The sequence below is a fragment of the Euleptes europaea genome, chromosome 7, assembly GCF_029931775.1.
Source record: "Euleptes europaea isolate rEulEur1 chromosome 7, rEulEur1.hap1, whole genome shotgun sequence".
Lineage (NCBI taxonomy): Eukaryota > Metazoa > Chordata > Lepidosauria > Squamata > Sphaerodactylidae > Euleptes > Euleptes europaea.
This window is the reverse complement of record NC_079318.1, coordinates 61,248,075-61,271,353: the sequence shown is the minus strand read 5'-3', so window position 1 is coordinate 61,271,353 and position 23,279 is coordinate 61,248,075. Positions and strand designations below refer to the sequence as shown.

At 44.9% G+C, this 23,279-nt stretch overlaps 1 protein-coding gene across 1 annotated transcript; it reads left to right on the top strand.

Annotated features, from left to right (window-relative positions):
• The first annotated feature begins 4,043 nt into the window (after positions 1 to 4,043).
• TTL (tubulin tyrosine ligase) lies at positions 4,044 to 22,615 on the top strand. Its single transcript, XM_056852677.1, has 7 exons — positions 4,044 to 4,200; positions 15,444 to 15,522; positions 17,155 to 17,387; positions 19,829 to 19,964; positions 20,123 to 20,392; positions 21,896 to 22,039; positions 22,466 to 22,615. The coding sequence occupies exons 1-7, from the start codon at positions 4,044 to 4,046 to the stop codon at positions 22,578 to 22,580; spliced, it is 1,134 nt and encodes a 377-aa protein (XP_056708655.1). The 3' UTR covers positions 22,581 to 22,615.
• The last annotated feature ends 664 nt before the right edge of the window (positions 22,616 to 23,279 follow it).

Here is a 23,279-nt window from a genome sequence, read left to right as displayed (position 1 = left end):
ATCTAGGGCACGGGTCGGCAAACTCATTAGTCAAGAGAGCCAAATATCAACAGTACAACAATTGAGTTTTCTTTTGAGAGCCAATTTTTTTAAACTTAAAATATATAGGTAGGTACACTATTTATTAACTTAATAAACTTTAATTAAAGTTTTAAGTCTTAATTAAACTATAGGTACACTGAATAAAACTTGACATCATACATAATAATGATCTTATTTATTGATAAAAATTAAATTGTAAGTAACGTATCCATAACATTAAATCATGACAATGACTTACAAACACTTAATGTGAACAATGGCCTTGCATCTCCTTGGAAAGTTTGGGTAAGTCAGGTTTGTATGTTGTTGTTTTTAATTTTAGGCACTATTCCAGGTTCTCATCAAGAAGACGACTTCTCAATTTACTCTTGATAAGGTTCATGCTTGAAAAAGCTTGCTCACATGAATATGTAGAACCGAAAAGGGAAAGAACAGCAAACGCTAGTTTTTTCAACTGATCATATGAGTCAGGAATACTATTCCAGGTGTTAAAAATCATCATGCCTTCCTTCTCCAGGTCTTTCAATGCAGACCACTTGTGCTGTGAACTGGCCGAGGGGCCAGGGAGGGCGCCTTGGGGGGCCCTCCGTCGTTGGCAAGCCCCCCTCTACACTGCAGGGAGCACAGCGCTCCGGTGCTCCCCTTGCCAGCCCGGAAGGAGGGTCCGCGTGACAGGGAGGGGAGAGGTGGCGGCCGCCGGGGCAGCTCGCTCTCTGCCTCCCCCTCCCCTCTGGGCTGTGGGCGGCCTCAAGAGTGGAGAGAAAGGCGCCACGCGGGGCTTCCTCGTCCGGGCGACGCACGTCCTTTGGCGCAATGCGAATTAGAGGCTGGGATGCTCCGTCACAACCCCTCCCAATCCTAAAAGAAAACTTGGGCTTACTGTACAAATATCGACACGGTGGCCACTCCCTCCGCTGCTTAAAAAAACCCCAATCCCCACAGCAGGCCCACCAGCATCAGCGGCACGCAGTCGCTGCTTCGGCACGCGAGCGCCTCCTGCGCAGACTCTCTCCCGCCCCCTTTTGGTACTGCCAAGCTGGTATTCGTCTCATTCCCCCCCCCCCCGCCCCCCGTCTTGACCGACATTCACGACCTGCGCGCCCGCACGTGGGAAGAGCCGCACTCAGGGGCCCAAAGAGCCACTTGTTGCTCAGGAGCCGCACTTTGCCGACCCCTGATCTAGGGGTATACACCAGCACCCGTGAGGATAAAAAAGGTGAATATTCTTCTAATTAAGTTTATTTATATGTGAGCTCCCCCTCACTAGCAGTCTCCAAGCAGCAGCTGGACAAACATTTGTCAGGGATACTTTAAGCTGATCCTGCATTGAGCTGGGGGTTGAACTAGATGGCCTGTATGGACCCTTTTAACCCTACGATTCTATATTTGAGTATGCTATCCATGGATTCTTTTCAGAGTGACAGATGACACCGCATGTTTGTTCAGCTGATAGAGGTGGTAAACTGGGCACAGCTAATCAAGTGCTTCCAACCTTTTTGCTCTTAGAATTTAGAAGAATGTTAAATCAATAATTAGTATTAGAAACCAGTAACTTAAGTTTAAAGTAGATGAAAGGTGCATGTGCGTATTATTACACTGAAGCTTGGACACAGACATATTTTTTCCTTCCATTACTGGTACCCCCTTTTCTGTTTTCTGTTTTCTGTACCCCAATACATACAAATAAAATAAAAATTAAAAAAATAGTGATATTCTTGTAGATATGTCCTGTAGAGCTTTACAGCAACAGTTCCTGGGCAGTTTTGGTTTTGGAGACGAGAGGAACAAGCAAAGAGAGTCGACTGAAAGGAAAGCTCCCTTTGGGGACCTGCTGCTTAGCAGCAGCGTCTCCCGTTATCCTCCGGCGTATTTGCAAACGAACCCCAATATAAGAGACATCCTCAGTCTCGGGCGCTCTTTTATCCGAAAGAAACGAACCCCTGCAGCGCTGTGCGGGCAACTCTTCAGGACGCACGGAGCACATCAGACCCGCGCGGTCTGCTCGTGGGCTCGCACGGCACCTGGTGTTGAACTTGTTAAGTCCGTGTGGGAAGGATTCACGAGATCAGAGACAGAGTTCAACAACACAGCTTTATTTGATTTCAGCACAGAACAAACTTACACCCTGAACGTGCCCTGCTTATATGCCCCCCCTGGCAGCCTGCAGCCACTCCCCCCCTGATCCGTGATAGGGGGGAATACCCTCTCGGTGACGAATGGGACATGCTGGCTTAGGGCCAATAGGATCCGTTTGTTTGACCAACAGGGTGAGCAGGGTTTAGGATCCTTTGTGCAGACCTCAAGCTCCTGAGTCCCCCTTGATTACACCCCAACTATATACATACACAACAGAACTAGACCGGCTTTTACCGGCAAGGTGGATCTGGCACCGGTGTTATGTCCCGAGGAAGAGAGACGCGGGCCCTGAGTTTCCCCTGTTGTCTGCTCCCTGTTGCCCCAAGCAACGTTTTGGTCGGCGGGTGCTCCTCCCTCTGCTGAATACAGGAAGGGGGTGTAGGAATACAGGAAAGGCAGAGCAGAAGCCGCGTTCAAACAACTGTGATTCCCTGTTTATTTTGCGCCGAAGAGTTCCAAGGCCATTTATGCACGGGAGGTTTTGCCTTGGATTTGCTGCTCTCTGGATGCACACTTTCCCCATCCAAATTCTTACAACTCAAAAATAAGCCCCCATGTAGAGTTCTGAGAATTTGGATGGGGGGGAAATGCGCATCTAGAGAGTGGCCGATCAGAGGCAAAACCTTCCATGCATAAATGGCCCAAGAGATGGCCACTTATGCAGGGGAGGTTTTGCCTCGGATCGGCCGCTCTCTAGACGCGCATTTCCCCACCCCCATCCAAAACCTCCAAACTCAAAAACAAGCCCCCTTGCAGAGTTTTGAGAATTGGGATGGGGGAAAATGTGCATCTAGAGAGCGGCTGATCTGAGGCAAAACCTCCTCCCGCGCATAAACGGCCTAAACCAACCAGGAGTAGAAAAGGGCAAGAGTCCAGTAGCCCCTTAAAGACTCACAAACATATTTTCTGGCAGGGTATGAGCTTTCGTAGAAAAGGGCAAGAGTCCAGTAGCACCTTCAAGACTAACAGGAATATTTTCTGGCAGGGTATGAGCTTTCGCGAGCCACAGCTCACTTCTTCACATACCCTGCCAGAAAACATTATTGTGAGTCTTGAAGGGGCTCCTGCACTCTTGCCCTTTTCTACTACTGCAGACAGCCTAACACGGCGACCCACTGTGCATTAAACCAACCAGGGCCTTCGCAGGACACAAACGACCACGTGCCGCGGCCCAAGCCCCCCTCGGCGGGACGGAGGGGGCGTGGCGACGCCCCGGCGCCGTCGGCGCGTCAGGAAGGGGCCCTCCGAGGCCGGCCCCTGCCGCGCGCGTCCGTCCCCGCCCCTTCCTGCTCCCCGACCTATGAGCTCCGCGCTCCATCGCGGCGGGAGGGGAGAGGAGACGACAGAGAGGAGAGAGAGGCTTCTGCGCGCGCCGCAGGGGGCGCTCTCCCCTTCCGGAGCTGGGCGGCGGAAGTGGGCGTGAGCGGCCGTGGCGCGCGTGGCTTCGCGCCGGCAGCCGGGGAGGTCCGCCGGGGGGGGAGGTCCGCCGGGGGGGGGGCCGCTCGCCGCCGCCTCCTGATTCTCGGGCTGGGCGCTGGGGCCGCCTCCGGCACCATGCGGGAAGCGCCGCCGGCTCTCGGAGGCGGGATGGCTCGGCAGGCTCTGGGCTGAGGGCGGGCAGGCAGGCAGGCAGGCAGGCACACGCCCCCCGCCGGAGGAGGAGCGGCGCCGGGCCGAGCCCCTGCAGCGGGCAGCCGCGGCTTTTGCGGAGCCTCGACGGCATGGCGAGCCCGGAGGGCTGCCTGGTGGCCTCGGCTTGATTGCTTCGGGGAGCGTGCGGAGAGACGCCTTTGAGTTCGCGTCAGGCTCGACCGCGGACCCGCACGGTTGGGTCCCTCCCTTCCCCCCCCTCCAATTATTTCAAGATGTACACGTTCGTGGCGCGAGACGAGAACAGCAGCGTTTACGCGGAAGTGTCCAAAATCCTCCTTTCCACCGGGCAATGGAAGAGGCTGAAAAGAGACAACCCCCGCTTTCACCTCATGCTGGGGGAAAGGAACCGGCTGCCTTTTGGGAGGCTGGGTAAGCGAGAGCCGGCCCGGGCCTCCGGCTGCACGGCCGGGGGTCCTCTTCTTCTGCTCAGTGGGTTCGTTTTCCTTTCGAGGGCTGCTGCTGCTACTGCTGTGTCTGCCGGGGCTTCAGCTCTGGCGATCTCTGGGAAGGAGGCCCCAGTCATATCCTGGCTGCAGGCAGATTGCATCTGGGTGTTGCCTGCTGCGACAAGGGAGGGACTCCACTCTCCGGGGCCGTTTATTCATGGAAGGTTTTGCCTTGCAGTTGCCAATCTTTAGATGCACTTCCCCCCCCCCCCATTCATATTCTCAAAACTCAACAATAAGCCCCCCCATGCAGAGTTTTGAGAATTCAGATGGGGGAAATGTGCATCTAGAGAGTGGCAACTGCAAGGCAAAACCTTCCATGAATAAATAGCCCATGTGTAAGTTGGAGTAGAAGGGCGAAAGCGCGCGGTCGCTTGAGCCTCCTTTCTTCCCTGTTCCAGCCAGGATTCAGCCAGGATCGAACGCACGAATGTGCGTTTTCGCCCATTGAAAGGTTTCTTGGAAGGTTAGGGAAAAGGGATCCCCAAATAGATTGTGTGTTGATGTAATGTTTCGGCTGTTAAAGTCACCACCTTATATTACTATCAGTTCAGCACTTGGTCTGCAAAGATGGGTTTTTTTTTTTTTTTCAGTTGTGAACATAAACCAGTTTTATGCTGTTACATTTTTGGTTCTTGTAGGTTATCCAGGCTGTGTGACCGTTGTCTTGGTATTTTCTTTCCTGACGTTTCGCCAGCAGCTGTGGCAGGCATCTTCAGAGGAGTAACACTGAAGGACAGGGGCAAGACAGAGACCCTGTCCTTCAGTGTTACTCCTCTGAAGATGCCGGCCACAGCTGCTGGCGAAACGTCAGGAAAGAAAATACCAAGACAACGGTCACACAGCCTGGATAACCTACAAGAACCAATGAACTCTGACCGTGAAAGCGTTCGACAATATTTTGTTACATTTTTGTTCATGACCATGATGCTGCATTACAGTTTAGACTGTCGATCCAACTTAATGCTGAGTCCTCAGAAGACTTAGCGGATGGAAAGTTTTTTAAGGAAGTACTTAAGAACAAAGAACTGTGTACAGGGACTGGTAATTTATTTTACATTTCCCACCCCTTTTTGGAGTTGGAATATCTCCCCCCCCCAAAAAAAAAGTATAAAATAGGGGGAAACAACTGTACAGATGGCCATATGGCCTGACATAAGTTCTTTTTACCAGGAAATTCTAGATGGTTGGCTCCAAAGTGCTCAGTAATGGTACAGTGTCTTGCGTTGATGATGTCAGACACCATATGTTCAGATTGATACCTGCTGTTGCTATATTTGGATGTAGTTTTAGTGGTGTATGGATTGAGGACTTTTTATTTATGAACATTATATTGAGATTTTATGTACTAGATCAGATAGCTGCGGTGCATAAATGGCTATGATACAGTGTATAGTTAATCATGCATAAACCAAATGGCTTAAAAGAGTATCACCATGGACTAACCTAATATGAATACTTTTATAATTTAGCATCAATACAATGTGCCCTTTATTGAAGTAAGAGGGGGAGAACTTTTCTTAGGATAGGGACAGACTGTGAAATAAAGCTGGGACTGAAAAACTTGACTAATTTTTAATTGCTGGTACATCTTTAAAAGGTGACCACGCACATGCAGCAAGAAGTTTGATTTTGCTGTCCTCCTGTATGTAAGTTCTTTACACTTAGACATCTGCTTAGTTTGAAGCTGATCTTCATTTAAACAAAATAAAAGGAACAATCCCAGATCTTTTACACTTCTTCAAGGGGTTATTGAGAATTTAATTCCTGGACATTTTATGGGCTAGCCAAGAAGAATGGGAGTTGGCTCCTCCTAGAACAAGTGGTTCCTCCAAGGATTGAATTTATGAGAGTTACAGAAAGCATTGATGTAGCAATATTAGCAGTGATCCAGACACAGTTACACAAAATTAAATCCTGTTGAAAATCAGGTGCTGTTGAAAATCCTGTTGAAATATTCCCCTTGAAATCAGGATGCTTTAAAAGTATTTAGCAGGTAGGTAACACCCCCTTATCCTATGATCAAAACAAATAAAATTAGATCTCCATGACTGGCAGAATATGACAAATGAGCCGTAGTGATTACATCTGGGGATGTGAGAAGCATCAGGAGGATGTACTGAGACATAAAGTTTATTTTAAAACATTCAGAATATTGCACGAATAAGAGATGATGATGGAAATAATTAATTTTTTCACATTTCAGAAAATCAAACTAGAAAGAGAAATTCTATTCATTTCACCCCATATCAATAGAAAATGCACATAAAAGCAAATTGAACCGTGTGTTCTTCTGAGATTGTATAGACATACTATACAAAACAGGCTAAATATTTGTATGTCATTTCATTGTATTTCATAACTAGAAAACTGACTAGTTTATAACATCAGTCATTAAGCAAACTGAACAAGGTTGTGTGTCCGATTTGTTAACAGAAATGACAAAAATCCCAGCGTCATGGAAATTAGCCTGGAGGAATTGTGACTGTGTTGCGCTGTTGCCAGTTTACAGGAGTCCTTCCTCCTAAGGCTGTGATTCTTGTGGCTTATCAGTTCACACCATGCTGTCATCAGAAATCTCTGGTTGTTTTAAATTAAGCTATAAATATTAGCTCCTGCTTTAAGTTAAGTAAGTAGCCTGGAGCCATATTACTTCCCATTCTGTGGACATGCTGGAATAGAATGGAATGTCACCAAGTATCTCGCTTTGAGAAATGGCTCCACCAAATGTGCTATTGCTGTACAGTGCCATTAAAAATTAGTCTTTCGGATTTATTAATCAACTAGAGCCTTTTTTTCATTGGACAACTTGCCTGTTAGACACCCTTGGGGTGCAAAATAGCTATGGGTAAGTCTTGTGCTAATAAAGATGCCTTGGGATAGCTAAATGAAAGATATTTTCCAAAGTGGATTGCAATCTGATGAGACCCTTTGAGATCCCTGGGCTTTGATATTGGGGCTGATGTTTTAAAGAGCTGGGTCCTCTGGGCCCCAAGTATTTCTAGAAGCTCACTGGAATTGTAATTTGCTTGATAATTGGCATTAAAATAGAAATATGATGCTGTTTTGTGACTTGCCGATGCTTCGTTCTTGCTCCAGCTCTGCCTCAGCATTGCCACCACCTTTCCCAAATTTGATTAACTTCTTATTAAAGCTGTAATTAAGTGGGTGGGCAGGCCTGTGAGCCAGTCCGAAAGTGAGGATGCTCCTGTCAGTGGTTTCTGGCTCATGTTGTTTCTGCTCTGTGTCTTGTTGATTTAGACTTGATGGTTTCACAATTTAGCTTGTGAATAAGGGAAATGCAGTAGACATATCATGACTTCAGAATGAAGGTTTGGACACAAATCTTATCTGAAGAAAGCAGCTTTGGATACTATTCTTGCAGTCAGATTGGATGGAAGAATCTAATTCGTTTCTCTGGGAGACTACTTCCTCTAAATCTTGCAGTGTTCTAAAATGTTATTGATGACTGCAGTGAAGAAAAGAAAGCGCACTCTAGCCCACGTGTATTTTGCACAGCCCTGGAGGGGGGGGGGGTTAAATGCAAACTCTAGTATCAGAGTTCAAAGTAGTTTTGAGTCCATTGGAGAACGCAGCTCAAAGAAATAAAAGTGCAAAATGAGGATATCTGGCTAGACATTCCAGCTGGTGAGCAGGCCTGAGGTTTGGAGCATTTGCTAATGGAACATGAATCAGCAATGAGATACTGTTGCGGGAAAACCATAATAGATCTCATTAGCAGAGGTTTCATGTTGGAGTTCCAGGAACTAATGCTAATTGACTCAGCACTGGTTTGGTCTGAGCTGTCATATGCTGTGCAGTTCTGGGTAACAGAATTATGAAAAGAGATAAGCAGTTCTTGAAGCAATGGGTCTTTCCCTCCCCATAAAGCTCCTCCCCCCCTTTAGTCATAATCCAGCATCAGTAGTGCTGTACCATGTTATAACAAATGATAGAAAGGCGTATAGGTGGCCTTGGTGCAGACGGAATAGACTGTGTATTAGCTTCATTTTCATTAAAGGTCTTTCTTCCCCCCCCCCCACCACCATTCTGTGAGTTCAGATCAGCTGGAGCAATATTGCTTTGGGGGCCATTGCTGTCGCAGAGGAGGCTGCCCGCCACTAGAAATAAAGGGATTTCATTTTGATGACTAAGGGCATGGTCTGAAGGCTGCAACTGAGTATGTTTTGGCCTGGTCAGTACCTAAATGGAAGATCACCAGGTAACTCTATTCCAAGCCTCAATAAATCCCAGGCGCCGGGTTACCATGGCACCTAGAAATTTCATTATGGTGCCTAGAACTTTCAGCTGTCATTTTACTGTAGCATCTCTCAGCAATGCTCAGTGTGTGTTGCCATTTTCAGCTGTGTTGTTTTTTATGTTGATACAGTATTCACTTTTGTTGTAAGCAGCTTTGAAGGGCATATGGTAGAAACGCAGCCTAAAAATACAAGCAAATACAACATCCAGGCTAGACTTCATAAGTGTTGATGAAAACACAAAGAAGTAATTTATCACTTTGCAGTTTGTCACCTTTCTGTTTCCATGAATGTTCTCTTCTTGTACTCTTTTCATGTGCTAAGGAAAACAGTTACTTCTGATCTGCCCTCTCCTCTGTTTGTATATACTTTTTTTTATCATGATCCATCTTTCTTCTGGAGTTAGCAATATTTAAAAAATTGCTTAATCATGTATTACATCAATCAATAATCCATCCTTGTCTGAGATATGATGCTATTGATTGGTATAACAGCATTATAATGGCTACTTTTCCCATTTTTTTCACTGACCACAACTCACATTACAAAGAGTTTTATTTATTTTCATATTCTTTTGTTTAGTTATCCTTAGATTTCTTTTTTTAGATGATAATGGCTCATGTATATTTATGCAATCCAATCTTGCAGATAAATGCAAAAAATCTATTCACCCAACCTGAGTCATGGCGAAACTTGAGCAGTGATTCTGGAAAACATTTTGCCTGGATGGACTTGTCAATTACCAGATCTTCAGGAAAGTAGTAATCTACAAGAGTGTATGATTTATTCATAAGCATCACACTCCTAATTCTCAAGAGCTGCGTAATCCTAAAAGACACAGAGCCCCTACCTTGAAGATTAACTGACTCTTACAGGCCATAGCCTGCTTCATTTAGATTAAACCACAGAGCTAAAATATGCTGCAGGATGGAGTTGGAAGGGACCTCCAGTGTCATCTACTCCAACCCCCTGCACAATGCAGGAAATTCACAACTGCCTCCCCCCACACCCCCAATGACCCCTACTCCATACTCAGAAGATGGAAAAAAATCCTCCAGGATCCCTGGCCAATCTGGCCTGGAAACTGCCTCCTGACCCCTTAGTAGTGATCGGCATTACCTTGGGCTTGTAAGAAAGGGCCATGAGAGCCAAACACTGACGCAACCCTTCCTGCCTAAGTTCACAGAATCAGCATTGCTGTCATTTGGCCATCTAGCCTCTGCTTAAAAACCTCCAAAGGAGAGCCCACCACCTCCAGAGGAAGACTGATCTAACTGTCAGGAAGTTCTTCCTAATGTTTAGCCAAAAACTCTTTTGATTTAATTTCAACTTGTTGGTTCTGGTCCAACCTTCTGGGGCAACAGAAAACAATGTTGCACCATTCTCTGTATGACAGCCCGTCAAGTACTTGAAGATGGTTATCGTATCACCACTCAGTTGTCTCCTCTCCAGACTAAACATACCGAGTTCTTTCAACCTTTCCTCATAGGGCTTGGTCTCCAGACTTGCAGAGTTGTTAATCCAGATTTTCTTGGTTTCTGTTTTATTTATTTAAAACAGTTCTGTGCCCTAGGCAGCAAAGTTAAAACATTTCAGATGTTAAAAACATTGCCACTTGAATGCTGCAATCTTAAACATACAAGCCAAGAAGATAGTAGAGAAAAATGTGAGGCTGATTGCTGAAAAAAAGTGATTTAGGATGGGGCTGTGTGGTAGCTATTTATATACAGTATCAACATTTAGACATAGCTCCAAAATCCATCTCCTCACCACTGCAGACATTTTCTGTTCTTCTACAACAGGGGTGGGGAACCTTTTTCCTGCCAAGGGCCATTTGCACATTTATAACATCATTCGGGGGCCATACCAGGCGTAGATCTCCCGGTGTGGGGGGGAGAGGCTAGGGTTGCCAGGTCACCGGCCACCACCTGGAGGCTGGCAACCCCAGGGGAGGCCATGCAGAGAAGGCCTGGAGGGCTCCCCCGGTCCTCCCCCCCTCCCAGGCTGGAGGGCAGCCAGCGGTGGGCCCTGAGCAAACGAGGCGCCAGGGAGGTGCAGCCCGCGGTTGATCGGCAAGGGAGGAAGGTAGGAAAACAGAGAAAGAGGAAAAGGGAGAGAGGGAGAAAGAAATGGAAAGAGGGGGAGAAAGAAAGGATGGAAGGAGACAGACAAAGAAAGAGACACACACAGAGAGAAAAGCCTTCCCCTCCACACACACACCCGCCGGCCCCACACGACCTGGCCCCAGGCTCCATGCCCTCCCCGCCCCAGAGTCCACAAAAGGCCCCCTGAAGCCCGATCGGCTCCTGCACGCATGCTCTGCTGCCGGGAGCCGCGGGCCTCTTCCCCCCCCCCCCCCGCTGCTCAACAGCCGACAGGCAGCAAGAGGGGCTTACAGTGTTCCTGCCCGCTGTGGCTATAGGGGGCAACCTTGATGGAAGCGTCCCTCCCCCTCCTTTTGCCGACTAACAGCCGTCAGTGGGCGAGAGGAGGTCCAAAGGGCGCTGCAGCACCCCTGCAAGCCATGGTCCCAGGAACACCCTCAGGAAGGGCCGTCCTATGCCACGCCTCCACGGTGGGGCCCCGGAGCTCCCAAGGGCCACAAAAAATGTCCTCGGGGGGCCGCATACGGCCCCCGGGCCTGAGGTTCCCCATCCCTGTTCTACAAGCTGCTCCCCTTAAAGATGCAATGCATGCCCTTTCTCATCTTTCCACCCATCTGCTTTCCCGTGTTCCCAGGTTTGGCATTCATATTGCAACAACTGTGCTGTGTATCCTAAGATCCTGTGCAGTGTGGCAGAGGTTGCTAGGGTATACATACCTCTTGGAAGTTGGAACATACTTGCTTCATTGGTGCCACTAACAATGTTACAGCTCTATGCAACAGTTTGGTGTACTCAGATAAACCCTGGATAAAAAGGTTTGGCTCCTCATCCCTATCATCTGCCTTAGGTTTTCCACCTGATGGACCTAGGGCTGCCCCAGGCTTGGAGAAATATGGTGCAGATCTAGGAACCACTTCCAAAATTCAGGAGCTGGCCCAGCTCCGCTTGGCTAGCTAGAATCTGACATTATGGCTCTTCACCCTCTGCCAGCTGATCAAGTAGTAGGTGGTATGGCTACCACCACTGCCATTACCAGCCTCTCCTGAAGTGCTCTCCCAGAGGAGCTGGGCTTTGGAACTAATATTAGTTTCTTGAATGGGCACCCCAAAATTGACCATCCCTAGATTACCGTTGTAGAGTAATATCAAGTATATTAGTAGTTCATATTCCTTGCTAATCTCTCTCTACAGTGACATCACTGTTGAAATTTGTCATTGAGATTCCTCTCTATGCAGCTTGAGTATGTTCCTGTTGGAAAAACATCTCCAAGAATCTCTTCTGGATGTGATTCCTCTAAATAACTTACAGCATCATTCGTGGATTTGCTTCTTCAACATTTATCCAACCTTTAGGTCATTCTTTACTGTTCATATAACTTAGTTCTGTGCTTGGCCAGATGGTAGATCCAATCATAGAACCCAAAGAACCTTCACTATTATCAGTCTTTCCCTCAGTGCTTAAAAATACTTGGATAAATACTGTCTGAGCCTAGTGGCCTATTCTGATTTCGTTGCCTGTTTAAGCACCCGCTCTTCAGTTGCGTCAATGTCCCATTGTTACCATAAAAAGCGTGTAGTGTTCGGTATCTCTCCAGCATCGTTTGCGAGGAGATTGTCTTTAATTCCATGAATTGGCCTCGCAAAATTATTAAATAGTCTTTGATTGTTTAACGAAGGGGCCTAAAAATATGGAATATTTTCCCCAGCCTTGCCATATCCCACTGAAACCCCACTGACAAAGCTTTGGCCTGATTAACTCTGTCCTTGATATGAAATGTGTTTCGTGACAGCCTCTGAAAATACCTTCTGTGCAAAGCCTCGCCAATGTGGTATGAAGCTATTACAGTTCTAGCAGTATGCATGATACAGGAAGAGCCCAGTGAAAGTTTGCCTGAGGTCAGTTATGTAGGCTGCATTGGCTCCACACAACTGGTTGCTTTGATGCACAGACACACTCACACACTCCTCCCAGTTCCTGCTGTTTTACTCAAAGGAAAGGTATTTCTTCTATTCTCTCAAAAAATACCATGCTCAAGTGTGCTCATATCAATTACAGGGGCTAAATGTTTCAAACCCTTAGCATTGCTAACATCAAGCCTTCATTCTCACCTGTCTTTCTCTTCCCTTCCTCCCCCCCTGCTCTATCTTGATATGGGAGCAGCTTCTCTTCTCTGTCTTTGCATGGGCCAGGAAACCAGATTTGTCATATTACAGAAGTGAAAGAGCCAGCAGGACGACACCTAATATTGGATTGAATGGAATAAAAATCGGCTGCCTTACAGGAGTGGCTTATCATGTTCTGGGGCAGACTGGGGTGTTAAAACAGCATGGAGCTAGCTGCGCCAAGGGGCATCTGTGGTGCTGGTTGCTCTCTAGGGGCTACTTGAATTCCATTGTATCTGTTGTTGTCACTGAGACCTGGACTGAGCCTAGTGGTACCTGTGACACAACTGGCATCCCAAGAGCCTGCTGGCTCAGGTTCCTCCTGCACACCCTCCAATGCAGCAGCCCACCAGGAACTTTCCCAGTAAGTTAAAAGCTCACTCTTCCCCTGGTCTTCTAATAGCTGGCTAGATTATTGGTCGAGAACCCCAGTGATTAATCAGTGTGCCTTTATCTACAAAAAGATTGTGTTGGATTAACATTTTGTCAAAGAAAAAACTTAACCACATTTGCATTTCCTTAAAACAGGCCTGACCTTACCAATAAGGCATTTAAACCTGTTTGAATTGCTTACCAAAAATACACTACACTGGTCAGCCCAAGACTGCTGCCAAGCACACCACCTCCATGCCGAGATACCTCCCTTCTTTACCTTATTTGGAAATAGCCCAAAGACTTTAAACCACCCTCTCCTTCCCTTGATCCAGTTGGGGGATATACTTGGCTCGGTCCCTCTTAGCCCGTACCCTCTTTCCAAGCGTTGTTAGAAAATACTCTGTTCTTTCTGAATTAAGCCTCTTGCCCGATAACCGGAGCCAAAGTCTGCCTCCAAGTCATGCTCACTCTTGCTGTGTTCCCAGATGTGGGGCAGTGCTGGGCCTGAGTGCACTTCTGACTGGCTCCAAACCATCCCAGTTTGCGTAGCTGAAGCTGTACCTGTCCTGGACACACAAAACACGTCCCTGCCTCTTTCCCCCTCTGGATTATTTTCAGATCTTACTCTTGAGCCCTTGCTCTGAGGACTGAACCCTTGCCTAGACTACATGCATCGATATCTATAGCCATATTTTATTTTTCTTCCGCCTTACTTCTTTGGGCCTCCTGCCTCTCCCTCTTGAGTGTAACATGCTCAGTGGTGTTCAGGTGCTTGGAATGACCTGGAGCTGAGGTGAACAGCGAGGTGGCTAAGTTTGCAGATGACACCAAATTATTTAGGATGGTTAAAACAAAACCTGATTGTGAAGAGCTCCAAAGGATCTCTCCAAACTGGAGGAATGGGCATTAAAATAGCAAACGAGATTCAATCCGAGCAAGTGTAAAGTGATGCATGCTGGGGCAAAAAAATCCCAATTTCACATATACACTGATGGAATCTGCATTGGCAGCAACAAACAAAGAAAGGGATCTTGGGGTGCTAGTGGATAGCTTGATGAAAAAGTCAACCCAGTGTGCGGCTGCTGTGAAAAAAGCAAATTCCATGCTGGCCATAATTAGACCAGGAATACAGAATAAAACTGCTGCTGTCGTACTGCCCTTATACAAACCTATAGTGTGACCGCACTTGGAATACTGTGTACAGTTCTGGTCACCACACCTTAAAAGGGGTATTGCAGAGCTTGAGAAGGTGCAGAAAAGAGCAACTAAAATGATCGGGGGCTAGAGCAACTGCCCTATGAGGAGTGGTTAGGGCTGTTTAGATTAGAAAAAAGGCAGGTAAGGGGAGACATGGTAAAGGTCTATAAAATTATGCACTGTGTGGAATACTAGAACGCTGGGTCATCTGAAGCTGAAGGGTGAGAGATTTAAAACAGATAAAAGTAAATATTTCTTTATACAATGCATAATTAAATTGTAGAACTCTCTGCCCCAGGATGTGGTGATGGCTGCCAACCTGAAGGCTTTAAGAGGGGAGTGGACACGTTCATGGAGGAGAGGGCTATTCATGGCTACTAGTCAAAATGGATACTAGTCATGATGCATACCTATTCTCTACAGTATCAGAGGAGCATGCCTATATGAGGTGCTCTGAAACGCGGGCAGGTTGCTGCTGCCGTCATGTTGTTTGAGGGCTTCCTAGAGGCATCTAGTTGTCCACTGTGTAAACAGACTGCTGGACTTGATGGGCCTTGGTGTGATCTAGCATGGCTTTTCTTATGTTCTTAATACTTAGCTTCTTTTAATGAACATTGTAGTATCGGGCGTTGTATTGAGTGTTTTATTATTTTGCCTTCTTAAGTTTGCCACAGAGCTAATGTTGCACACAGAGCATGGAGTTGGGCCTGATCTACACATGAAACGTAATGAAATAAGAATAAAGTAGCAAAGTTCTGAGGTGATTAAAATGGACTGAACATCTTCAGATGGCATGTGAGGGGATCACTTTTTTTTAAGGTCCCAAAGGTAAAATACTCCATGCAAGTGGGGGGGGGAATCTACTGCATTCAGGGAGAAAGGTCCTAGTCCAGTCTGATCCCTCCTATGCAATGGAATGGTCTACTTTTTATGTAAGGAGCATTAAAAAACTTTAAGCCCGTATGGTCCCTACTACTGTCCTTCCTTGAACATTTATACAAATGATTCCAGTATTTATCATCTGAAATACCAAGAAACTGAGATATAATACTCTGTTTCCTTTTGTAGGTCATGAACCTGGACTTATACAGCTGGTGAACTACTACAGAGGAGCTGATAAACTTTGTCGTAAAGCTTCTTTAGTGAAGTAAGAATTTTTGTATCTGTGGCTGTAAGGGTGTCCTGAAATGTACAAGAAACTTTTTGCCATTCTCCTCAAGCCCCAGTAAGCAAATTCAGTTGTGTAACAATCCGTGCACTTTATTCAGTGGTATCCTACCATAGGCTGGAGGAACCCCTTCCAGCCTAAGGAAATTTCCTCCACTGGAGGAAAAGCCAGTTGGAAGAAGGCTCCTTAGGCTGGAGGAAGACTTGTAACCTGCCCAAATTTTCCATTTTTCCATGCAACAGTTCCTACAAGTTACTCCCGCAATTTCGGAATTGGAGCTGTCTGTCTGATTACAGGTACTGGTACTATAGGACTTCAGAAGTGGTTCATTGTGATTCTTTGGGTGGTTTCCCCTCATTTCACAATTCAGACTAAGGACAAATGATAGCTTGCCAGCACAGAAGTAATGGCTAATTTTCTGTGTGGATAAAGCATATGTCACTGACGCTGGTGTTTTGATCTGTGATGCTGCAATGATTAAGTGATGAATGGGGTTGTGAAAAGGCCCTCTTTCAGAACAAGTTACCTGTAAGTACTACTCCCATTTACCAAGTAAAAGCTGTGGCTATCATTAGGGTATTTTAAATCCAGTATTCTTACTGCTGCTTAAAGCTGTGGTTTATCCGCCGTAGGTCAGATCCTCTTGGTTACTCCAGTGTTATTTTCAGGACATGGAGCTCAAAGGGCTGAAAACTGTGTAATTTGCCCCCTTCTAATTGCTTCTTCCCTCCCCTTTTAAAATTTTGTTTTGCTTTCAGCTTTCAAGAACATGAAATGCCAAGCTCTCTTTTAAAAACGGAAAATAATCATTAAAATATGACTTGAGGCATTCTCCTAGAAATGTCCTTTCAGTGCTTGCTTGATTTCCATAAAGTGCTTGGAACTTCTACTCTGATTTAGTAGGAGAGATGGTTAGGGGCTTATTTTATTTTATTATGCAAACCCTTATACTGAACTGTTTGCACATAAAGAAATGCCTTGAGGCTGTGTGGCTCATTAATTTCAAACAAGACTTTCTAAAAAAAATCTCTGAGGGTACAATAAATCACATGGGGACCTTTGCCATAGCAGAGTCATCTTTTAAGATCCATCTGTGACCTTTTTAAAAATTATATACAGCTTGCCCTTTAGACTCAAAATATAAATGGAGTTGATTAAATTTTGTTGGGTTAGGAGTGGGGATTTGGAGTTTTATTGTTTGATGCTTTAATTATGTGTTATAAGCCACCTTGAAAGACAGGATATAAACATTTTAATAAATAAATGCATAAATAACTGGAGCATTCATGGGTAGATTGTTGGGTGTGAGAGTAAGCACCAAGATTAGTATAGGTCAAAGAACATGTTACTTCTGCCGCTGGAAGTATGCCATCAATAGTGTCCCCGTGGCAATTGACTCCTCTCCCCACCAAAAGGTTGAAAGTACTTACCGCTCAAATGGGAGGCTACTTTCCATTCCCTCCCTGCAGATCCAACATGACAGTCACGATCTGTGTGGCGGGTATTTCCAAATGTTATAGCAGGGAGATATGGTAATGATGTTCAAGGTGCAGAAAACAAAAAATCTGGGAATTCATAAAACCAAATGAAGTCTCTGCCTCTTTCCGATAGATTAATCAAGACAAGTCCTGAATTGGCAGAATCCTGCACGTGGTTCCCAGAATCTTACATGATTTATCCAACTAATCTAAAGACTCCAGTAGCTCCAGCACAGAATGGGATCCATCATCTGATAAATAACCCAAGAACAGATGAAAGGGAAGTCTTCCTGGCATCATATCAGAAGAGGAAAGAGAGCGGAGAGGGAAATGTTTGGATAGCCAAATCTTCGGCAGGTGCCAAAGGTTAGCACGGAACTGAGGGAGACACATAAAGGAGCAAGGCAGGCAAGATGAGGCAGTTCGCTTATTGTACGTGCTTCTTTCTTGCTTTTGAGATGGCAATAGGTGTGAATCAGAATGCCTCCTGAGACTGGGTTTGACATAGAAGTTCTCGTCCTTTGAGCTGTTTTGGATATCTTTTGTGTTCCTAGGGAATTGGGAATTCTTGGTAAAGATTCTAGAGCTGTCCCCCCATTCTCAGAAATGTACTGCATGCTCTTTGGAGGGTTAACATATGGTGTTCTTCTGGCTTCTGCCTCTGGGTTGATATTGTATACCCTGATGAAAACCACAGGGGAAACAGGTGTTCTGGGGCGGGGGGGGGGAGGGATGATGCAGCGAATCGTACTGGTTTTTCTGTCTGCCTTCCATTTGAAACAGAGGCAAAAATAAATCCTTAAGGATTGTACTGGATAGATGGATAGAATGCTAGATCAGGCCACCTCTGTTGGAAGTACTTGAGGATACACTCAGACTGCAGGAGGACCACAGTATGTTTATCTTAGTGCATTTTGATCCCACTCTTTTCCCAAGGAATTCAAGGCAGTGTACGTGGTTCTCCCATTTTTATCCTCACAACAACCCTGTTAGGCTGAGAGAAAATGTCTGGCCCGAGGTCACCTAATAAGTCGCATGGCAAGTGAAGACTGAATCCAGGTTTTCCCTAGTCCAATTCCATAATTGAGGGATCCACAACATGGCGCCATGGCACCCACCAGTGTGTTTCTTGCCTGGCACTCACTCCCTTCTTCCCCAAAGCAAAAAGCCAATCCTGTTTTTTCTCCATCTCTGAGGCATTTCAGGAGAGCCCTTTGTATTTGCATGGAGCAACCCCCCCCCCAAAAAAAAGCAGCTGCCTTCAACACAGGACAATGCTTGGCTTGGAACCTTCCAAATTTTGTCATTGACCCCATCCCATGCCAGTCATTTTATGTTTTGCTGTGCCTCCCCATGGAAATTTGTGGTGGCACCCACTACCTGTTCTCAGAACCTCAAAGTGCCCACAGATCAGGGTGGTCTGCTTTAAACACAGTCTCACTTAAACGGGGGCACCACTTCTTGCAATTTGAACAGGAGGCAGGAGGGGGAAGCAGGAATTTGGCATGGCAATGGAAGGGGATGTTAAAAAGAGCAAAGTGCAAGGGGGGGGGGCAGGCAGCATGAGCTTAGGCAGGAAGTCCTGTTGAGGAATCCAGCCTCATTGTGAGAGCTGGGAGAAGAAAGGCCAGATTGGAGAGTAAGCAAAGTGCTGGTGAAAAGAACTTTGTAGCAAGAACAAAAGTAGAAGAGGATCCCCTTCCTAGCCTGAAATAATGTACATTGTATCAGAGAGAAAAGAAACGTAGAGTCTGTAAGTGGCAGTAATACAAGCCATGGTCCTGCTGGACGCACATGTGACTAGCAAGGGAGTGCGACTATCAGAATAGAACACCAGTGAAATTAGCGGATTTGTCTCCAGTTGAGTCCCTATCTTTGGCAACACCTTAAATTTGTATTCTAAAGTTAATACAATGGCTTCCAAGTGATTTCTAGTCACTTTCAAAAAGGGTTTTGAGTCTCTCTGGCATCAGAGACATTTGTTGGACTTGTTTTTGCTATGGAAAACAACCTATTTATTGCCTTTACCTGGAGTAATTTAAAACCAGCTCCACTGGACTCCACATCTAACACACATTGCAGGCCTCATGATGTAGACTAACAACAGCAGTAATTCAAAACAACAGGCTGATAGAAACCAAGGCTTGAAATCTGGCAATACTGTTGTGGTAAAGCAACTGCCACAGAAGGCATCTGTTTCGTAAAACTACAGGTACTCCTTTTATCATTTTGGAGTTTTTAACCCCCCATTGAGTTTTTTTTTAACATTTCAGGTTTTAACACAAACATGGGGCAGTTTTCTGGTTTGTCAAAAGTTCTGTCTTATCTGTTTATCCCTCCAGTCTCCGGATTTAAATATCCACAGTCTGAGAATTAGATATATTGATGCTTGTAATGTCTGGTGAGCTTAAAAACTTGCACACTGTTACGTTCATGGGTTGGTCCTAATAAAAGGTTCTACATGGATTGTGTTCTTGGTTTTCTGGAGCTAAAAAGCCACTTGAGGCGCCATACCTCTGAGTAGAGATACTTACCTGTAGCTGAGCTGGGAAGCCTACCCAAAAATGAAACTGCAAGGGTGTCTCTATCATAGGGTTAGTTTTCTGTGAGTACCTATTGCTGGCAGTGGTTAGAATATTTCATACATAGCTGCAGGGTTTTTCAGTGAAAGATAAAAGTTGGAAGTATCACAGCCCATGCTCCTTTCCCACTACCCTACTGAGTCAGTTAACAGTATCCCTTTGCTTATAGAATTAAACACTTTCTTCCTGCCTCACTTTTTTTGTGTTTGGTTTCCCCCCCACTAGGTGAAGGGATTCTTATTTCTTCAGAGGCTACTGAACTTCTGGACTTTATAGATAATCAAGGACAAGTGCATGTGATTCAGAAATACCTTGAGAAGCCTTTGCTCTTAGAACCAGGACATCGCAAATTTGATATTAGGTAATCTGTGTGTGTGTGTGTGTGTGTGTGTGTATTGACACTTCTGGTGTTCACTTTAATAGCTGAGTGAAATGAGCAATTGCTGATGAATCTGATTCATCCAAGTAGAAAATTTGATGCATGATTAAAAAAATAAAAACTTTTTCCCTCTATTTTAGAAGCTGGGTGCTAGTGGATCACCAGTATAATATCTACCTCTACAGAGAAGGCGTTCTACGGACTTCTTCAGAACCTTATAATAGTGCTAATTTCCTAGACAAAACCTGCCATCTGACCAATCACTGCATACAGAAAGAACACTCTAAAAACTATGGGCGATACGAAGAAGGGAATGAGATGTTTTTTGAGGAGTTTAATCAGTATCTGATGAGCGCTTTGAATGTTACTCTGGAAAATACGATCTTATTACAAGTCAAAAATATAATAAGGTAACATGTTATATTTGATAGAATAGTACACAAAGCAGTCTACCAAGAATTAGGTTACAAGTTCTGTAACTACTGTGTGTGTGTGTATATATATATATATATGTGTGTGTGTGTGTGTGAGAGAGAGAGAGAGAGAGAGAGAAATATATATAAGGGTTTGCCCCAGTCTAACATTGGACATTTGCTTGCATTTTAATAAAAATGTATAGGGCACCTCCATGCATTTTTCTTTCAACATGCACATAGAAGACCTCTCTGTTGATGTAAATAAAGAAACCTGGTGGGTGAGTGAACATAAAAGTTCCTGCAGCTCAAGGCAAAACTGAAGCGGAATGAATTTTTACAGCCAAAATGCTATCTCTGCCTTCTTTCAGAAATTAAAGAAGGAAGGGCCTTACTGTACATGACACACAACTGTGTGTTACTGAATTCCTTTTTATTTTCTGGGAGGGGCAATGTGGAGCCAAAATGTTATGGGCAGGGAAAGGATTAAGAACCCCCTTCCTTCCTGTCCTTTGCTGCTTCCCCGCTCCAAATCCCTCTCTACCAAAATGGCTTTTTTGGGGCGGGGAGGCAGGGAGACACTGCCTGGATTCCGTTTTGTATGTAATGTGTAATTAAATCCTTAAAGTACTATCGGAAGTGGATGGAAGAATCATAAACAGCACCTGTATATGGTGGGTACTTACTTACAGTTCTGATGTAGAAAGGGAAGTAACACAGTTAGAAATCTAAATCTAAGAGCGTGAATTAGTGGCGAAATAAGCAGTGGCACAGATTAGATGAATTGTGGGATACTTGTCAGGAGGTTTGGAAACAAAGCTTCTCCCTGAAAGATCAAACATCCATGTCAAAATTGGAAATACTTAGCCGATTTTTGGAGCCCCCATACTGAAACAAACATTTGTAACAATTCAGTTATATAAGGCCAGTACATAATTGATTTAATAGTATTACTGTTGGGGGAAAAAAACATTTTTAAAGTCACTGCATTGGCCTTTGAAGATGCAGTCCACACTGCTAAGAACTGGAGAGCAGTGAATGAGTTGTGATAGTGAGGGGCTTTACAGGTGGAATGGGAAGTAGCCATGCAAAAGAGGTGAGTTTCTGGCATCAGATCTCTGTCAGAAGTTTATTTGCTGTGATAAACATGAACATTTGGTCTCATTATACCAGTGGGAAGTGCCAGAGGAAATCAAGATTGTTAGTGTTTAGAATGTCAGCCTGGGAGTTGGGAGAACTAGGTTTGAACCCTTGCTGTGCTATGGGAGCTCACTGTGGGGGACCTTGAGCTCATCACTCTGTCAGCTTAACCTGCCTCACAGGGTGGTTGTGAGGATTAGATGGAGAAGGAGAATGACTCTGCAAGCCACTTTGGGTTCCCATTGGGGAGAAAAGTGTGGTATAATAAAAACGAAGAGGAAATTTTACATCTCACAAGTTTAATAGATTATACTCATGGGTAGAAACCTGGTATAATCAATCATGTTCTTCATTCAACAGAAGCTGCCTTATGTGTATAGAACCTGCTATCAGCACCAAACACCTCCACTACCAGAGCTTCCAGCTCTTTGGCTTTGACTTCATGGTGGATGAGGACTTGAAGGTCTGGCTAATTGAAGTCAATGGTGCCCCTGCTTGTGCCCAGTGAGTATCTGATTCCAGAAGCACCTTGGGAAAACTATTCTGTGTGTGCATAGGGAGTACAGAAATATTCCTAGGAACTCAGACAGAGACATTGCCTTTTTGCTGTTTTCAAGTGAAACACAGTGAGGCAAGATCAACTGTGACATTGTTATTTGTACATGTTTCTCTCTCCTGCTCCCAGCAGTTCGAGCTTCTCTTCCTCGTCAAGGAAGAGCATAGGTAGGGGAAGCACCCCTGAATGGAGCTACTTGAGATGGCTTTTACTAACAGGCCACTGTTTCCTCCTTGCTTTATCAAGCACCATATCTAAAACCAAGATGGCTGACCCCTTTGCTAGTAACAATAGCAGAAAAAACTTTTTTTTTCTAATGGTATTGTAATTCTTTGTTGTATTTGTGTTTTGTTGTTGCTGTTTTTGGCTTCTAGGAAACTTTATGCAGAGCTTTGCCAAGGCATAGTGGATGTGGCCGTTTCTAGCGTCTTTCCCCTTAGTGACACCGTGCAAAACCAGAATCAGCAATCAATATTTATGAAGTTATGATGATAAGAGAAGCATCAACCCAACACACATGGGAGAACTGTCGCCTGTTGAATGTAGAGAAAAAGAGGAAATGTGAAATGATCATTTCACCAACGTATCATGCCAGAATAATGGATCAACATCATCTTGGGAATGTGAAAAAATGAAAGAGGAAAGATTCCATGGAGAGTCCAAGCGGAACCGAAGTCCTCTCGACAGTGCTGCCTGTGTTTTGGAAAGCTTTGATTTTAAAAAACAATTCCTGTAACCGAAGCAAATTTCTGTGGGAGAACAGCAAAACAACTTTAAAAACACACATGCAAAACCAGGGATATGATACAATTATTTTTAAAGAACTATCCTGTAAATTGTGTTTTCCTTCCATTCTTTCCCCCTCTTTAAGTAATAAATTATTTTACCAAACTGTAGTACCAGTAGCCTTTCAAGGACTTTGAAGGGTTTGTCAACTCAACCTGTGTGGTTTCTATTTTTTCCACAAGCTACATGTCTAGTGCCTTAGCTTTGTTCCCAGTAACTAAGCTCCTTTGTTCTTCTTTTGTTCTGTAGAGGTTAACAAAAAAGAAAGCTGTCTTGTTCTGTGGGATATAAAAATTTTATGTTATTGTTTTCAAAATCTGTGCGTTTGGTTTTAGTATTGAACAGCACTAAGCATGAGAGATTAGTTTGGATGAAGGATAGCTTTCTCCCCCTCTCCATTCA